General features: G+C 43.6%; 1 protein-coding gene across 2 annotated transcripts; it reads left to right on the forward strand.

Moving 5' to 3' along the window:
• The first annotated feature begins 12 nt into the window (after positions 1-12).
• abcc10 (ATP-binding cassette, sub-family C (CFTR/MRP), member 10) lies at positions 13-18,788 on the forward strand. Of its 2 annotated transcripts, XM_026172098.1 has the most exons (23): positions 13-312; positions 1,482-1,581; positions 1,763-1,976; positions 2,308-3,679; positions 3,790-4,017; positions 6,451-6,607; positions 7,473-7,618; positions 7,835-7,914; positions 8,210-8,381; positions 8,519-8,617; positions 8,933-9,122; positions 10,183-10,260; positions 10,469-10,657; positions 10,972-11,110; positions 11,500-11,692; positions 12,094-12,437; positions 12,646-12,815; positions 12,907-13,067; positions 13,564-13,817; positions 13,978-14,123; positions 16,924-17,021; positions 17,486-17,598; positions 17,733-18,788. In XM_026172098.1, exons 3-23 carry the CDS (start codon positions 1,801-1,803, stop codon positions 17,866-17,868), a joined length of 4,641 nt encoding a protein of 1,546 aa, XP_026027883.1. In that variant the 5' UTR covers positions 13-312; positions 1,482-1,581; positions 1,763-1,800; the 3' UTR covers positions 17,869-18,788. The 2 variants fall into 2 exon arrangements, with proteins under 2 accessions (XP_026027883.1, XP_026027884.1); XM_026172099.1 differs by lacking the exon at positions 1,482-1,581.
• The last annotated feature ends 919 nt before the right edge of the window (positions 18,789-19,707 follow it).

A 19,707-nucleotide genomic window follows, 5' to 3' on the forward strand; every position in this document is an offset into this window, starting at 1 on the left:
TCATCAGCAATCAACAGATCCATTTCCTGTTAGCTAGATGAAAGCCGGTAACATTTAAAGTCCTGTGGTCTAAATGCTCTTAAATTAGTTGTATGTCGACTTGTATTTATAGTTGGTCTAGCTCGCTAAAGTTTCTATTTACATAGTGCATGCGGTAACATCAAAAAACTTAATAGCGTAATATTCCGTTACCTAAGCTAGTTTGCTAGCCTAATTTGTTTACATTAGTGTGAGGGTGTTTCAGTCAGGAAGACCGGATAAATGTGCCTGTCTGTCGTTCCATGTTTCTTTTTGCTTCGTCACTCCTTAAAGGTTAGTGCTGTGAATGTTGGAGCAACAACACCTAAAAAATTGCAACAAATTGTATGTTAACGTTTTTTAATCCAGAGTTGTTAACTTGCCCCTTAAACTTCTTGAAGGGCTCACACACAACAGAGACTGTACTATAACAACAGGTCTTTCACGAAAGGTTTATTTGGTAAACAATCTGGTAAACAAGGAAACACGAATGTTACAGAAAACATTAAAGCCTTACATTTTCTTTGCAGTTAGGTGCATAAATGAACCGCTAATGAGTCTAGATGATTCTGTCACAGGCATAAAATACATAGTTATGGAAAGAGTCTAGCTGCATTTTATATCCTTAATGTAACTGTGTACTTGGATTTGAACATTTCAGAATGAAATATGAAAAGTTCTTGATCAAGCTAAGGATGACCATAGCTTGTATTTCAAAATAACACAAATTTCCATAAATTTCCACAACCTTAAAAAAACCCTGAAATAGATAAGAGGCTAAAAAAATAGATGGATGCCCCTTTTTTTTCTTGCAATAAAATTAATCATACAGGACTATTGCCTAAACTATAATCCGGTTATTTATTATACTGTTTTTATACTGCCATTTTTCAAACTTTGGCTTTGGGAAAATATGTTCACTTTCATTAGGCGTGCACAGATTACAAAATTCAGGGACATAGCTGTGTTTAAAATTTAGCTGATAGCTGCTGTTAGTACATTAGTTCTTGTTTATTTTGTAGTTTTATCACCTTTTCATTACTGAAATTATCCTCTCACGGACAATAACCATATCCAACTTCTTAATAGCAATGAACTGGTCTGCATTGGTGCATCATATCTTTATTCTCTTCCCCCTCCTGCCCCCCCCTCTTTCTTAAATAGATAACTATCATATCTGATATCATATCTCACAGTACAATAATATTGAATGGGTTGCATTGTTGTATTTTGTCATGTTTCTCAGGTCTTTGTCTGAATTTCTACGAACATTATTCCTAAGGATTGTCTTATTGCATTGGAATCACACTGGGTTAAATATGTACACTTGGGTTTTAAGGGGTATTTATTATTTTCTTCTTTTTTTTGGGTTGTATGGAAGCCCCAAACGCAATTTCATTGTTCTTGACAATGACAATAAATAAATAAATACTAAATACTAAATAATACTGTCTTCAACCCAGGGATTTATGAATAAATATGTGAATTATTGAACCTGGATCTCAGAAAAATGGACTGCAGAATTGACGGGACATAACAGATGATCAGTGGCCTCTGCCAATGGTAAAATGTTGTCTTATTTACTGATAGGAAGATGATGATAGTGCCAACAAATTGTTGTATTCTTCTTCTTTTTTTAAAAAATAATGTTTTCTAGAATAATAACTACCCTGTGGGTTTTCTTTGAAACACCCTTGTTACCTTTTTTAAAAGTTGATAAATAATATTATTTTTTCCTCTACAGATAATTTTTAGAATGACAGCAGTCAAGTAGGAAGAAGGATGAATGACTTTGGGCCAACAGACCTGATTGCAGGCCTCTGTCATACAGATGAAGAGGATCCTCTTCCTCTGTGGCAGAATGAATGCATCAGCCCCTGTTTTAACCAGCTCATCCTTGGTGTCTTGCCCCATGCTGGGATGGCCATTTTCAGTGCCTGCTACCTCAGCATGTCAAGGTAGGTCATGCATTGATACCAGGTCCTTATCAACAACACTTTTCCAATCTTGCAATTTTATTAGCGGATAATGAAGTTGTAGTTACAAAAAAACATGCATATCAATCCTTGCAGTGGATTTTCTGATGAAGTATGTTTTACTTTAATGTAACAACAATTCTTTAAAAACAAGCAACTCCCCCCCATCTTTTTTGGAGTCTTCTCTGAGTTGTCCAGTTTTTGGCTAAATTCAAAATGCGCAGCTTAATCATCGAATGGGGCACCCTATAAAACTAATGCCGATGATTCTAAAAATTGTGTCTATATTTTCACATTTTTGTTTGCTTTGCAGATGCAGCCACCTCCAGACGTCTCCCCCGTGTGGCTGGACACTCAGGCTCGTGTCAGCTCTGCTGGCTGCCTTACTCTACACTGCAGATGTCATCCTGGTGAGTGTCCTCCAGCAGGGAGACATGTACCTGGACATCCTAGCTGGCAGCTGTGCAATCCTGGCCTGGCTGGTCCACTTCAGTGTCATAACAGTGCTCCAGAGGACTGTTTTTAAGAGAACCAGAGGACCAACACTGCTGCTTCTCCTGGTGCTTCTGTTACTCCCCAACCTTGTCATCAACTTGATAATTTACTCTAACAACAAGGAATATTTAAACCCAGCTGAACCTCTTAAACTGGCCCGATTTGTTCTTGCCTCAGTACGGACATTTCTTTTTCTCATTTACCTCCTGGCATTTGCTTTCCCCTGCATCAGTGATGCTGGGTACACTTTGTATATTAACGATGTTGATGGCTCTCCGCTCATCCCAGAGAACACCCAGCTGGAGACTGGGGAGATTGTGGCTGAGGATGGGAGTGACTGCCTATCTCGACTCTTCTACTTGTGGCTCACCCCTCTCCTCAGGCGAGGGCAGAGATGGGAACTGGACAGACCAGCCGATGTATATCACCTTCCCCAGAAACTTAGAACTAGTGTGATTTGTCGGTATTTTCACCAGTGCTGGGAAGCCTGCTGGCAAGGATCACCAGTCACTTACCAAGAGGATCAATGGCCCACACCAGTCAGCACAAACCTCCCAAGTGGCAGCTGGAGTTTACACAACCAGGACCAACCACTGGAGCTGGAAGGTGATGTAAGATTGCTGAAGGTGCTACACAAGGCGTTTGGGAAGTGGTATTACATCCTTGGTCTGCTGAAGGTGACAGTCAACATATTGAGCTTTGCAGGTCCACTGCTCCTCAGTAGTCTTGTGAATTTTATGGAGGATAAAGGTGCCCCAGTCAGCAGGGGTGTCTGGTGTGCCTTGGGGCTCTTTGCTACCACCCTGCTGTGCTCTGTTCTACGAAACATCTTTGTCTTCGAGGTCTCCAAGGTGGCGCTGTCAGCACGAGCTGCTCTTGTGACGGCCATCTACAACAAAGCCCTGAGAGTCAGCAGCTGCAGCTTGGCTGGCTTTACTTTAGGAGAGGTGGTGAACTTAATGAGCACAGACACCGACCGTGTGGTTAACTTCTTCCAAAGCTTCCATGAGCTGTGGAGCCTGCCCTTTCAGTTAGCTGTCACCCTTTACTTGCTATATCTGCAGGTGGGTGTAGCTTTCCTTGGAGGACTGTCCGTAGCTTTGCTGCTGGTGCCATTCAACAAGTTCCTTGCTTCCTGCATCCTTAGCAACAATAAAAAGATGCTCATGTGGAAGGATAACCGTGTTAAGGTATGGCATGTTTAAGCTCTTATTACACTGAGTTGATTTATATACTTTTATGAAGCTACCCAGGGAAAAAATCTTGTTGAGATTATTTTTAATTTTGAACTTATTTCCAGTTAATGACAGAGATCCTCTTCGGCATTCGCGTCATCAAGTTCTATAGCTGGGAGCCTCATTTCACACAGAAGGTGGCTGACTGTCGCAAAGAGGAGCTGTCCCACCTTAAGGCTGTCAAATACCTGGATGCATTGTGTGTGTATACCTGGGCTGCTCTACCTGTGGTCATCTCCATCCTGACCTTCGTCACGTATGTGCTGCTTGGACACCAGCTGACGGCAGCAAAGGTAAACTGGCTGCTGTGTTGATGCTGAGTGAGCTTTGTAGAGAATTAGGGAATGTAGGGTTACTGTATAAACATATTTAAAAAAATAACTCTGACAAGAGCAACACCTGAGATGCTGGAGTGGTGGAGGGGTTGAAAAGAGGGGAGCTGCTGAGGCGGGGGGGGGGGGGGGGGGGGGCTGGGAGGAGAAGTTGGCCGTCCGATTGGGGTCTGGAATGTGGGGCCTCCCTGCTGCTGCCGAGCCGGGGCAGTCTGCTTCTCTCCACCCCAGGGAAAAGGGTAACATTACCTGGGTCTTGGTGCAGTTTCCCCCTCCAGGGGCAAGGGTACCTAGACCTGGGGCTTAGAGTACGCTTGGGGAGTGTGATCGTGTGTACAGCGTCTCTTTATGTCTGTCTCCACGTTGGGTGAGTGTGGAGTAAGTGCATATGAGAGCATGAGGGTGGGAATGGATGTTTGTATCTGTGTGTGCCTGTATGTCTGTGTCTATATGTCAGGTTGGGTATCAGGCGCCACCTCTCCGGGGACATCTCAGGCCCTCCAAGGTATGGAGGCCTATCTCCCCCCAAAACTCCCCCTGCCAGTGGCAGACGCCCTCAGACATCGGTGCGTTGGAGGTTCTTTGTGTCTGGGGATGGGCGTCCGGATACCTACCGGCTCACTCCTTGGTGGCTGCTTGTCGTGGTCTCTCGGCCTGGGGCTCGGTCACTCAGGCACGGCTGGCTGCCGGCGGAGCTCACGGGCGCGTCACTGCAACCCCCCCTGGCTTCTGCTCCACGGCTGCTGAGTGAGCCCTCATCTGGGGCTCTCCTCAGCTCTTTCTGGGATGGTGGCGCGGCTCCCACTCTGTTGGTCTTCCTTGGTCTCTTGTGTTCTGGGGGCCTCTGGATGTCTGGAGTTTTGATCTCCTCCATACCTGCTTCATGCCCTGGAGGACGGGGCTGTGGCCCCCCCACACCCTCTAGCACACAGGTGTCGAACTCCAGGCCTCGAGGGCCGGTGTCCTGCAGGTTTTAGATGTGTTGCTGATCCAACACAGCTGATTTAAATGGCTAAATGACCTCCTCAACATGTCTTGAAGTTCTCTAGAGGCCTGCTAATGAACTAATCATTTGATTCAGGTGTGGTGACCCAGGGTGAAATCTAAAACCTGCAGGACACCGGCCCTTGAGGCCTGGAGTTCGACACCCCTGCTCTAGCAGATCATTACACGAAGGAACCTTTTAAATACAAGCGCTTCCATGCTCACAGGTGGGGCATGGACGCACCCCACCGTCCATGCCCCCCGTGTGCTCTCACATACACACGGGTGTGTATGTGAGAGCACACGGGGACTCACACACACAAACTACACCCTTTTTGGCTCCTACCTCAAAGCACACTGTGCGCTGTCGATCTTACGTGCTGCACAATAATGTTTAATATTTAGTATTTACTGTTACATTCCCATAGATCATCGTGATGTTGTTATTATGTTGCTCTTTTTTTCTGTCTTCTGCTTGTTTTCTCTTTTTTCTTTCTTAACAGGTGATTGATATATGTATTTTTTTGTCTGCTTATTTTGTTGTTTTTTTGTTTTTTGCCTTTTATCACTGTCCCTCTTCTCCGCTGTTTTTCTTTCCCTCTTTCTTTCTCCCCTTTCTTTTCCCCAGTCAAGTCTGTCCCGTATTTAACAAGTAAAAAAAAAGAAAAAAAAAAAGGGCAGCAGCGGAAATGAAATGTCAGAGGGAGAGATGAGAAGGGAGGGTGTGTTTGATGACATGGTACATGCATAAGTACCACAGTTGGAGTTGTCTGCTTGAACCAGCTCACTCCAATGCATCGAAGACCTTCTTCAAACAAAATTTTTCCCCATCTTTTTTCTAATCAGTCATTACAATTGGACAACTTTAGAATAATAATTTGTATTATTTAAGTGCCATAAAAGGTTGAGGTGGATTTTCTGCACAGTGAGCAATAATGTTCAAATGACTAACAACTCATAGCAGTAATAGTTATTTTATTTCAATAGGCACAAGTAAAATCAAGTCAGTTTTATTTGCATATTACATTGAGCTTCAGGGGATCTATATTCTGCACAGAAAAGTGTTCAGCACACTTCATGATCAGGATCAGGATTGGATTCGGACCATCAGAAAAATTCCCCAAAATGACAGTCAAGGACAATGGTGAAAAAAAATTGCCACTGAGATAAATATATTAATTTATTAAATAATTCTCAGAATAGAAAAAATGTTTTGTACCTTTTTTGTACCTATATTTCTGTATTCCTAGTAAAAAAGGATATCAATGGCTTTGAACTTAGAAATTCTTTAAGCTAGTTTTATGCTCTCATGTAAATGATTGTATAAATGCATATATAACAATGGACTATATAACTTGTGATAAGTTTTTAAGAGTGCATTCTTGTAAATGTGATTCTCATCCCATGCAGGTGTTTACCACACTTGCCCTTGTAGGAATGTTGATCATCCCACTCAATGCTTTCCCCTGGGTGCTCAATGGAGTCCTGGAAGCCAAAGTGTCTCTGGAACGAATCCAGCGCTTCTTTAAACTAACCAACCAGAACCTGCAGGCATACTATGCCCTGGGTAGGGTACTGCTTGATTTCCTACTTTGTTTGTGTGGAGGTGTATTTGATTTTGATGTGAAACAGGTCCTCATGCTTTTTTGTTCATTCAAGGAAAAAGCAGTTTTTATGAATGTTTAGAACAGCTTCTGCTCATTAAAGATGAGGTTATTTTCTGCTTTAATCAAGTATTTGTTCGAGTGATTGCATCAAATGCTATTTTTTCAAAGAGTAAAGTTCACAGAAACTAAAGAAAACGTTTTACCCAACTGTACATAGTAGGGATGCACCGATACCGATACTGGTAGTGTGTGCGCGATGTCAGTCCTTGGTTTAACGGCACAGTGGACTGATGATCCACGGGCAGATGGGGAGTTCGTTCGTCAATGCCAAATACTTTCGTTATTTTGTTTGTTTGTTTACAATATGGACACTCTGCAACAATTTAAAAGTTTATTTTATTCTCAAACCTAATTTGTATTTATTTTATTCCAAACAGAAGTGTTTATTTATTATTCCGAAAGCTCGAGACAGTGCCAATAGTTCAGTGATATTTTGTTAAATTACAATGTGGAGACTCTGCAATAATTTAACAGAAGTGCTTATTTTTCACTTGAAATTTTTTTGTGGTCATTTTTATTAAGATATTATTTATTATCGGCAGAGAATAAAATAAAACCTGTCTTCCAATTCATTGCATTTGTGTGTGTGTGTGGTAGAAGTATCGGTTTTTGTACTCTGTATCGGCAAGTACTCAGATCCGGTATCGTATCGGTTTGAAAAAAATTGGTAACGTTGCATCCCTAGTACATAGTTCATCAGCCAAACTTGCTTTTTTAAATCTATGTAATGTTTCTCTTGTGCTGAAATACCACATCTGTGCCCAGTGTCTCCAGAAGACAGCCAGACATCTGTCCTTTTGAGCCAGGGATCATTTTCATGGCAGGAACCCAGCAGTCCAAACGAAGAGGAAGAGTCTGGAGGAGCTAAAGGAAGCCTGCAGCTGCACAGTCTCAATTTAAACATAACCAAGGTACAAGCAACTATTGGGATTGTGCTTTAAAGCACAATCCCAATAGTTGGAAATTCATCGTCTCCTGTCAGTGATATAAGCTCAGTATTCAACACCCTAAAATTGTATATGAATATTTAAATTGCAAAAACGCATTGACACCAAAATGTTTTAACAGTAGGTGTTTGGAGCTGACTTAGTACAGACATGACATCTGCGGTCTTCTGTCTGGCTCAGGGCTCTCTGGTTGTCGTGGTTGGGAAGGTCGGCTGTGGAAAGAGCTCCTTATTGGCTGCTCTGACTGGAGAACTTAATAGGTACACAGCTTATGAAACTTTTATTGAAAATATTATCACTTATGACTTAATTTACATATGAAGAATGTTGTCGAGTCATCAATATTCCCTTTCCCAATATGAAGGTTTGCTTAGGTGATTAATAGGCAGTCAGGGGCTTTATGCTGCTCTAGATGATATTTTTCATCTTAGTTGGAACCAAAAAAGTCAATAAAATCAATAGTGAATCTGGTTTTAGTGTTTTTAAGTGCACTGACACAACCTGGGATTAATAATGTGTGACTAAGGTCTATCCATCTTCCACTTGTCTCTGCAGGCTGACTGGAGTGCTCTATGTTGCAGACAGGGAGGTTGGCTTTGGTTTGGCCTCACAGGAACCGTGGATCCAGCATGCATCAGTACGAGACAACATCTTGTTTGGCAGAGACTACGATGCTGCCTTCTACCAGGCTGTGATCAAGGCCTGCGCCCTCTCAGATGACCTCAATGTACGATTGTGACAATGTTATTGTTTACGTTTCTTCACACTGATTTCACTGTGCTTTGCATGGAGTTTCTGGGATTGTTTAAAATGTTAAATAAATTGGTTTTCAGGGCTTTGGTTGCTCTGTTTCTGCACCTGCAGGTTTTGCCAAATGGTGACAAGACTGAAGTGGGTGAGAACGGAGTGACTCTGAGTGGAGGACAGAAGGCCCGGCTGGCACTTGCTAGAGCTGTTTACATGGTGAGTCTTCAGCACAATCCAGCCATCTGCTTCACACTCTAAGAGGCACAGAGGAGGTTTTACAAAATAAATGAGTCAGGCTGCAGTAAACAAGGATAAATGATATTAGAATTATATTTTTCCTTCTGTTGCACAGATTGATAAAAACTGAAAGCTATCAGGTAAACGTTTAGAGCTTTTAATTTTGTTTGAGGGAACTGCATGTTAACAGTTTCTTGTAACAAATAGTTACAAAGCCATAAAAAGCTGTTTATATGTAATACGCTTGTGTAATGTGATGTTGCCTCCCCTTCCTTTTTTCTGCTTCTCCTGCAGGACAAAGATATCTACCTCCTCGATGATCCACTGGCAGCAGTGGATGCAGATGTGGCTGAACACCTTATGAAGAAATGTATCATGGAGCTCCTCAGAGGGAAGACCAGAATCCTTTGCACACACCGCATAGAGTTTGTGGACAAAGCTGATGTGGTTGTCCTCATGGACAATGGAGCAATCATCAAAACAGGTAGAAACTGAAGTCTGCTTTAAATCTTGGTGACATTTGTATAAATGTAACTTCTAAATGATTTAAAGTCCTTTTAGAAACAAATGTCACAGATCAGCAGCTTAAGTTATTTTGAAGTTTCCATCAGAATGGATGGGGAGAAAGTCATAACTCACAATTGTATTGATCAGTGGGTCATAGAAACTGCATGCAATAGAAGTGGCAGTCAAATACAAAAAATCCCAACAACTTTTGCATTTTTGCTCCAAAATACAGTTCAGAAAAGCATTTTTCATCCAATATTACAATATTACAGCTTTACCACTAACTGCTCATGCCAAATTAAAATCAATGTTCTATATGCACTTAGGCAAAATATAATTGAAAAAAAGTACACATCTCTACATCTGTAGAACAATAACAAGTAGAAAAAGATGTCTGCCTCCACATAGCTGAAGTGTACATTTATCCACAGAATAATGTGATTGGCTAATATGCTTTATACCTAAACTGTTGATTGGCTTTTGGGTAACGAGGTGGGACAACCGCCATCTTTAGCATCTCAGACTTTGATTTTTATTTGTAATTCTTAGAGTGCCATGTTGTCTTGTATAAGGTATCCATATGCCAAGTAAAAAAAAAAAGAGCGGCTATTGTACAGATACAGGACATTTATTAAAAGGCGTCATGGCTTTTTTGTTTTGTCTAGTTGTTTATATTGAGCTCACTTTATTCGTTTAGCATTACATGCAAGAAGAGCATCAACTTGTAAGTGGCTCAGGGAGTTGGGAAGCGCATCTGTAACCGGAAGGTCGCTGGTTCGATCCCCGGGCTCTCTGTCCTGGTCGTTGTGTCCTTGTGCAAGACACTTTACCCTACCACCTACTGGTGTTGGCCAGCTTCTGTCAGTCTGCCCCAGGGCAGCTGTGGCTACAACTGTAGCTGCCTCCACCAGTGTGTGAATGAATAGTGGCATAAAGCGCTTTGGGTGCCTTGAAAAGCGCTGTATAAAATCCAATCCATTATTATTATTATAACATCTGTGGAATAAAAGGCCTTTCTATTCTTCTGTGTTAAACAGGGACACCAGCAGAAGTCCTTCCTTTGGTGGACGCAGTCCAGAAAAAGCAGAAGAACAACCGCAACACAAAAGAGAAAGGTGTGTTCACCTCACATTATGACAAACAAAAACTCAGGTGTTAAAACAGTGGCGCATGTATAATCTCTTACAAGTCCAGAGTTCCCATTGTTGTCATCTTCTTCTTCAATAGCAATATCTCAACAAAATCTCAACAAATCCAAAATTCAGCTCTTCTTTCTGGGACTCTTATAATCCTTTTGGTTTGGCCCCTGTTGATTGTGAGCAGATGGCGTGGAGCAGGTTGAAGGGGAAATGAGTTCATTGCCTGAGCTACATGTGGATAATGATCCTGACCTCTCGGGGGCAGAGCAGAAACAGGTGGGCAGGCTGGCATGGAGAGTTTACCAGACCTACTGGGCCGCTGTGGGTGGAGTACTGGCCTCCTGCGTCTTAGTCTCTCTGCTCCTCATGCAAGGTTTGGAATGCTTTTTATGATCTTTGTACACTGGGGACGCTTAGCAATTTTTTCAGAAACATCACCTCCAAGATTGTCTCTCTGTGGTCAACATTTTTTCATCTTTTAAAGATGAGAATTATTTTTTAATTTTACTGCCAAAATTACAAAATAAGTCCAGGCGACCTGTATGATACTTGGGCGATATAGGATTATTGTTTAAAGCAGGCTTCAGGGTATTTTGTCCCCAAAAGAAAAAATAATTACTGTCTTCTGGCTTTAAATTCATTTCTAATTTAATAAGAACTTTGTGTGTGTGTTTGTGTGTAAATCAGCATCTAAAAATGTGTCTGACTGGTGGCTGTCCTACTGGATCTCTGAGCTAAAACACAATGGTTCCACTGGGAATAATGATTCTTCGTTACCTGCCTTCAGCTCACCTCATCTGCTGCTTTTCTCACCTGGAAGGCTCATGTGAGTTGACCAATTGGCAACATTTTGAAAAAGATTCTGTGAATGGTAACACAACCAAGATGCCTTGCTATCATTGTTCCAGAATAAACTTTAAAACACAAAATTTGTAACCAATTTTAAAAGAGCACATGCTATAATAATAACATGCAGTTCAGCCGTGAGATAATGATGATTTCTTTTAAAATTTCATTTATATATTATTTTTAAAAGGTACAGATGTAAAGACTTTGCCATTACATTTTCTATTATTATGTTAAACACAAAGTTTATCTTTTATTTTGAAGAATGAAAATAAAAACTGCTTTTAGTACTGTGATTTAAACTTTGACTTCTTCCTGTCTTACTTCAGTCTTTTGACTAAAATCAGATATTCACCTCTACCCATCCAGATCTTCAGTGCCCTCTGACTACATGTTCCTCTCGAACGACATCGATGCAGATGTTAAGTTTTACCTGACGGTCTACGGCTCCATTGCTGTGGCCAACACCGTGTTCACCGCACTCCGTGCCTTCCTCTTTGCCTATGGAGTAATGTGTGCCGCTTCTGCCATCCACAACAGACTTCTGAATCAAGTCTTTAAGGTATGTCAGCAGTCAGCATAGCAGATTGAGTGCTTTTCATGTCTGGCAAAAATAGCTAAAGGTTGGAGAAACAGGGTGGTGACTGAAGGGTTAGCAGTGTGAGACATCAGACGAGCTGAGTAGATGTTCATTAACAGGAAGAGGTATGCTCACACTGCCTATGTTATCTACTTAATGCCAATCCTTCTGATGTGCTAGGTAGTTTTAAATACATATATAATAAGGATTTTTACTCTTACTACAGATCACAATTGCATCTGCAATTGTTATAGTTCACAAGATTCATTAAAGAAAAATGCAAATGCATAATGAGAGAGGAAAACACTTTAAGTGTGAGTGACATGAGTAATTCCCACTTAGCAAAAAATATTAAAAAATGTCTTGTTTGCGTGTCCATCCAGACCACTATGGCGTTCTTCGATACCACTCCTTTGGGCCGAATTCTCAACCGTTTTTCCTCAGACTTGTACAGCGTGGACGACAGCCTGCCGTTTGTCTTGAACATCTTACTGGCCAACATTTTTGGCTTGCTCGGCATGCTGGTGGTGATAAGTTACGGCCTGCCCTGGGTCCTGGTGGCCCTGCTTCCCCTGGGTCTGCTGTACTACCGCACACAGCACTTCTATAGACACACATCTCGAGAGCTGAAGCGCCTCTGCAGCCTCACTCTGTCACCAATCTACTCGCATTTTTCAGAGACACTGACTGGACTGGGAACGATCCGGGCCAGTGGCAACTCTGCCAGGTGAGTGACACGGAAACAGAGTTTTCAGTGATTAGATAAATGTATGTGAAAATAAGTAATAGTTGTTAACTTTATCTTGCACAGGACATAAAATTTATTTAAATTCTCTTGAACATAGGTGACAGGAAGTGTTAATATTAATAAAATATATTAGGTATAGGGACTAAAGAAACAGCTAAACCGCAGGGACATTTTTCTGCTGTTTCAGGTTTGAGGAGGAGAACGCCAGGCGTTTGGAGCAGAACCAACGCTGTTTGTTTCTTAGCTACGCTGCAGGGCAGTGGCTGGACATCCGTCTGCAGCTGATTGGTATCGCTGTGGTGACAGGCCTTGGGGTGATAGCTGTTGTTCAGCACCAGCTTAATTCTGTTGATCCAGGTAAGACAGCAGAAGAATTTGCAGGCTGTGCGTGTTTAATGACCGTAGGAGCCATTGAGTAAGACTGTGTGTGTGCCGGTTTTCCTATCAGGTCTGGTGGGTCTGTCCCTGTCCTACGCTTTGTCTATCACACAGCTGCTATCTGGCCTCATATTCAGCTTCACGCAGACTGAAATGCAGCTGGTGAGCGTGGAACGAACAGAGGAATATTCCACTGGACTGCCCATTGAACCACAGCATCAGAATACAGAGGTCGGGTGCACTGGATATTGATATTAACATAACAACAGTGGGTTACACTAAAGCTTTATCAGAGCTCCTGGCTTTACCTCACAGCTGTCTTCACAGAATGTATCTTACTTTTTAGTCCAAACCTGAAAGTCAGAGGAAAAGATCACGAGACACAATTTACATATATATTAATATATATATTAATAACATATATAAACATTTGTACACCTATTTACATATTTAAATAAAGATGGACGTGGCATCTTTTTTTTTGTCAATTGAAACAAAAGCCAACACAAAGTACTTTAACATGTATATTTTTCTATTGCCCAGCAGAGGGCAGTCTCTCTGCTTTAAAAAAATATGGGTTGTTGTAAAGAAATCTATGGAAAACGGCCCTTCTTTTTTATGATACCATAAATCAAGTGTCGTTTCTAACGTGTTTATGGACTCAGTCACACGTTTTAAATTTCTTGGAGTACTATTTGCATTTTACCCTCTCTGTTTCTGACCTCAGCTGTCCCCCTCATGGCCTGAGCACGGTTGTTTGGAGTTTCGGAATGTGGCTTTGACCTACAGGGATGGTCTGCCTAATGCCCTGGATGGAGTGAGCCTCATGGTGCGACCTGGAGAGAAAATAGGCATTGTGGGACGTACAGGATCTGGCAAGTCCACGATATTCTTGGCCCTGTTTCGGATGGTGGAGCTCAGCCAGGGTCAGATTCTCCTGGATCAGCTGGATATCACCACTGTGGGTCTAGTTCAACTCAGGTACATTTGAATTGAGTTGTTTATTGGTATTGGATAAGAGTTACACGAAAACTGTGCTCTAACGCATTTTAGAAGATAAATTACTAACATAATGTACTTTATAATATAATAAAATCAGTGGGAGACAAGTTGACTTATGTGCTGTTGTTGCCCTCTGCAGGTCCAGGTTGGCCATTATTCCTCAGGACCCCTTCCTTTTCAGTGGCACAGTCAGAGAGAATCTGGACCCCTGTGGGCGACACTTGGAGCCGGAGCTGCTGGACGTCCTGGAGCAGTGCCACCTCAGCACTGTGGTCAGCAGAATGGGTGAGAGTTATTTACAAAAGTGTGTTTGACCCAGTGATTTAACAGAGAGCAGAAGGGGGGCTGGGGGGCTCTTCAACTGGTGGGGGAGATTGTCACATCTTGCAGGAGCTTTCCTCTCTTCAGGAACTCTCTGCAGGAGGGGGAGATACAGGAGAGGTGGAGGAAGATCTCAGCCTGGGTGTTTATTGTCTTATGTAGTCTGGAAGATGAGTGGATGGTGGGGTGGGTGCAGTTTTCTCTGTGGTGGGGTTGGGTGGACTGTCCCGGGCTCTGTGGGGCCGGGAGGCGCTGCTGCGCTGGGCCCCGGTCTGGATGGGCCTGGGCCCCCTTTCCCTGGCGGGTCGCGGAGTATGGGGGTGCCTACTGGGGTCAGCGGGGGAGCTGGCCCCAGGGAGGGGTCACTTGCCCCTCCCTTCCTTCCCTCCCCATCTCCAGCTGCCTCCCTCTTCCCGCTCCATCACAACCACCCACACATGCAGGGCCTTGGAGTAGGGGTATGTCACCAGGGTGCAGAGGAGGCTACCCCCCCCCCCCCCCCCCCCCCTTTCTGGCTGCCTGTACCTCAATTTTATCCCACAACTTAGACATTCACATTACTCACTATAGGATCTTGGGGGTGGGCACGATACACGGAATCCAAAGTACCATCAGGGTGTACACCCCACCCCTGGCGTCGTTGCCCACCTCTCAATTTTAAATACACGTAGACATTGAGGGTTAGCAGGAGGGACTATGCGCTTACCTGCTGCTCTCTGGCAGGTAGCTCCATGCCCTCCTGGGTTTTAAATGCACCTTAGAACACACATGCATCAACACTACAATGAACGGGTGGAGGGAGGTTTGGAGTCTTCTCCCACCCCCATTCTCTGCGACCTGCTGGAGCGGGGGGGCTAGGAGGAGGAGTTGGCCGTCCGACTGCGGTCTGGAATGTGGGGCCTCCCTGCTGCTGCTGCAGAGTCGGGGCGGTCTGCCTCCCCCCACCGCAGGGAAAAGAGTAACACCACCTGGGTCTGGGTGCAGTTCCCCCCTCCAGGGGCAAGGGTACCTAGACCCGGTTTGTAGAGTACGCTTGGGGAGTGTGATCGTGTGTACAGCGTCTCTTTATGTCTGTCTCTACGTTGGTTGAGTGTGGAGTAAGTGCATATGAGAGCATGAGGGTGGGAATGGATGTTTGTGTCTGTGTGTGCCTGTATGTCTGTGTCTATATGTCAGGTTGGGTATCAGACGCCACCTCTCTGGGGACATCTCAGGCCCTCCAAGGTTTGGAGGCCTATCTCCACCCACCACCACTTCCCCTGCCAGTGGCGGACCCCCTCAGACATCGGTGCGTTGGTGGTTCTTTGTGTCCGGGGATGGGCGTCCAGGTACACACCGGCTCACTCCTTGGCGGCCGCTTATCGGGGCCTGGAGCCTGGGGCTCGCTCGGGCCACTTCGGAGGTGGGGTGCCCCCGGCCTCTCGGCCTGGGGCTCGGTCACTCAGGCACGGCTGGCTGCCGGCGGAGCTCACGGGCGCGTCACTGCAACCCCCCCTGGCTTCTGCTCCGCGGCTGCTGAGTGAGCCCTCATCTGGGACTCTCCTCAGCTCTTTCCGGGACAGTGGCGCAGCTGCCCCTCTGTTGGTCTTCCTTGGTCTCTTGTGTTCTGGGGGCCTCTGGATGTCTGGAGTCTTGATCTCCTCCATACCTGCTTCATGCCCTGGAGGACGGGGCTGTGGCCCCCCCACACCCTCTAGCAGATCATTACATGAAGGAACCTTTTAAAAAACAAAAAACAAGCGCGTCCATGCTCACAGGTGTACACACGGGTGATCACACCCACAAACTGCACCCTTTTTGGCTCCTACCTCAAAGCACACTGTGTTCTGTTGATCTTATGTGCTGCACAATAATATTTAATATTTAGTATTTACTGTCATATTCCCATATATCATTGTGATGTTGTTTATTCTATTACTCTTGTTCTCTTCTGCTTGTTTTCTTTCTCAGCAGGTGATCCAGGTGATTGATATATGCATTTTTTTTCTCTGCTCATTCTGTTGGTTTTTGTCTTTTGCCCTTCTCCCCCGTCCCTCTTCTCAGCTGTTTCTCTTTCCCTCTTTCTTTCTCCCCTTCTTTCCCCCAGTCAAGTCTGTCCCGTATTCAGTAAGTGAAAATAAAATAAACAATAAAAGGTGAATCAAATGGACCATTATGGCAAGGCTGGGATGGTCAATTTGGTAAAGTAAATCCGTTGGGCATCTTTCTTCGCCTTTAGACAATAATTCTGATGCAAAAGAGCCAAACGGGACAGGCAAAAAAACCAACACAAAACAGAGAGCAGAAGAATTGCAGTGTTTTGTCTTTTTTGTTACAAAGGTGTGTCTGCTTGGCACCTTTGATGCCACCCTTTTCCATTCCTGTCTGCTCACATGACTGTCTGCTTCAGTTACAAAATGGTTCTTACCTACTTGCACTGGGAAAATGGTTCTTGAGTCAACACGCTGGATGATCGAAAGTATTTTTTTGTACCACAGAATAAATCTAAGGATCCACTGACCAACGGCTGGCAAACATACTTTGATAACTGATGACTGTGTTTCAGAACCTAACATTATTATCTTTGAGTTCTCTTTCCTCCTCTGTTATCTTTGTATTAATCCTGTTTACTTTATGGGCCATTTATCATAAAAGCCTAAAATAAAGGTTCAAATTTGCATGAAATGGAGCTGCTACTACATGAAGATCATCAACATGAAGATGTAGATGATGACAGATTCATGCTGCCTCTCATGCCTTTTGTGTGTGTTTTCGTGAATATCAGGTGGTCTGGATGCTGAGGTGGGAGAAAGAGGAAGATTCTTCTCTGCAGGACAGAAGCAGCTGCTGTGTTTGGCCAGAGCTCTGTTGACGCAAGCCAAGGTGAGTTTTGCAGCTTTACCATTACACTGTACCGACGACACACGTCGTCTCCGACCACTGTCAGAGACGGTAAATTTCCTCTCGAGTGACTGACACTGATGGTGAGAGGGTGCAACAGAATTACAATAAAGGGTGAAAAATAGTCTGTGGCTTTCTCTGTGACATCAGTGACAGTATGAGGCTGTAAACAAAGAACAAACTGTACAGGTTTGATTAGCTCTAATTATGTGACACGCCTTCGCCTGTTCACAAGGAAGTAGGTTGTAAGACTCTGCGTACAGGAGAAGGTATTTGCAAAAGCTTTGTGAATGTTATGCTTCTACATTACTGCAAAGAAGACCGACTAACTTTGTATTTCCAGACATTTATTTATTTATATTTACTGAGAACAAAATATTTTAGCGTGATTGCTCAAACAAATAAAGCAAAACATTTTTCCAATCAATGTTTTTGTTGTCATTTAGGTCCTGTGTATTGATGAAGCCACTGCCAGCGTGGATCATAAGACAGACAAACTCCTGCAGCAGACCATTAGAGAGAAGTTTCAGGACAAGACTGTGCTCACTATTGCCCACAGGTGACTGCATGTGTTCATGTCCTGCACTAAAGCACATTTCAGAATGTTATTTTACAACTGTAGTCTAAAACTTCCTGCTTTTTATTTTCTGAATGAAACACCTTTTTGTGTTTTGTGTGCCTGTCTCACATTAGGATCAACACCATCATGGACTGTGACCGTGTGCTAGTGATGCATGCTGGGAAGGTGGTGGAGTTTGACAGTCCCGTGTCTCTCTGCCAAGCTGATAACTCCATCTTTCACAGACTGGCGGGTGATCAGGGACAGTGAGATGATCAGACACATTTACAGACAACTTGCTGCTTTGAGTTGATGCAGAGAAGAGTTGCAGACTTTGAGCAAAAACTCATTAGGAACGGACAGCTTGGCCTCAAAAGCGAGGCTGTTTGGAAATGTGATTATTCTAATGCATAAACAGCATTCATTGAATTTATGCCATATTCTTGAATCAAGACAACTAAACAGCCCTCCCCCAACTCTTCCAGTGGTCACCAAGGAGTTCACTGGCCACTTGAGAAACATAATGTCTCTAGCATGTTCTGGGTCTGCCCTTAAGTCTCCTCAATCAGGAAGTACCCAAGACCACCTCAACTGGCTCCTTTAGATGTGCTGAAGTAGCAGCTCCACTCCAATCCATCCTCACTTTATCAGCTCAGCTCAGATATCCTTCTGCTGCTTGTATCTGCCATCTTTTTCAGACCACATCACCGGAGACAATTCATTAATCCGTCTGTAAATCTTCCGCTCCTTTGTTCATTCACTTAACATCAAGACTTTGATTCTTTAAACTCTGTACTTGGGGCATCAGCTCATTCAGAACCCAGAGGTGGCACTCCATCATTTTTATAGCTGAGAACCATCGTTTCAAGTCTCGGATGTCCAACTTCGGTTTCAAAGTCAGCAGTCGCGAAAATTAAAAAAACAAACAGTAACTTAAAATAAGGGGAATTAGTCAAATCCATTTGGTATAATAGCTGCTACTTTTTACACTTTGTTATTGTTATATTTGAATCCTAATTTAGACAGACAGCCAGAAATGTTCGTCACCATATGTAAATGACTCGTGTAAACTTGTCAGGAGTAATTTTGTGTTTATTCAGAACAACTGCCTGTGTTTGATGAAATAAGACATCATGTCTGCTTGCACTTATGTGAATTACCGTATGAACATAAATACCTGGTAAATGGCCTGTATTTATATAGCGCTTTTCTAGTCCCTAAGGACCCCAAAGCGCTTTACACATCCAGTCACGCACACATTCACACACAGGTGATGGCAGCTACAATGTAGCCACAGCCACCCTGGGGCGCACTGACAGAGGCGAGGCTGCCGAACACTGGCGCCACCGGGCCCTCTGACCACCACCAGTAGGCGGTAGGTGCAGTGTCTTGCCCAAGGACACAACGACCGAGACTGTCCAAGCCGGGGCTCGAACCGGCAACCTTCCGATTACAAGGCGAACTCCCAACTCTTGAGCCACGATCGCCCCAGATCTGGCCCTAGATCTGGTCTTACCACAAGCCACTAAACATTGATGTGTTATAACAAAACACCACTCTGTAGAACAGCGGTCCCCAACCCCCGGGCCTCGGACCGGTACCGGTCCGTGAGTCGTTTGGTACCGGGCCGTGAGAGTTGAGGCTCAGGTGTGAAATGTGTGGTTTTCAGGGTTTTATTGGTTTTCAGCGTTATTTTGTTATCGTTTTTATCGTTAACTCGGTTTTCCTGGGTCTTTTCACGCGTGTTATGAATAAATCTTCTTTTTTTCGGTACCGGTACTAGTTTTATTTTGTTGTATTTATCCGTGACACCTTAAAGGCCGGTCCATGAAAATATTGTCGGGCATAAACCGGTCCGTGGCGCAAAAAAGGTTGGAGACCGCTGCTGTAGAAGAAATGTTGCAGTGGGATTACAGTAGCAATCTGAGTAGAAAAAAATGTCTAAATATATGAAATTATGACTTTATAATCTTGTTGTGGATTCATTTGAAACAAATGATATGTGGAGCATTTTATGAATCATCTTTCAATATATAAAGAGAGTTCAGTCAGTCTTTGAGTGCTTTAGATAAAAAGAGAGACCTGAAAATAAGAAACATTCACAGTTCA

Source organism: Astatotilapia calliptera, chromosome 6 (genome assembly GCF_900246225.1).
Source record: "Astatotilapia calliptera chromosome 6, fAstCal1.2, whole genome shotgun sequence".
Classification (NCBI taxonomy): domain Eukaryota; kingdom Metazoa; phylum Chordata; class Actinopteri; order Cichliformes; family Cichlidae; genus Astatotilapia; species Astatotilapia calliptera.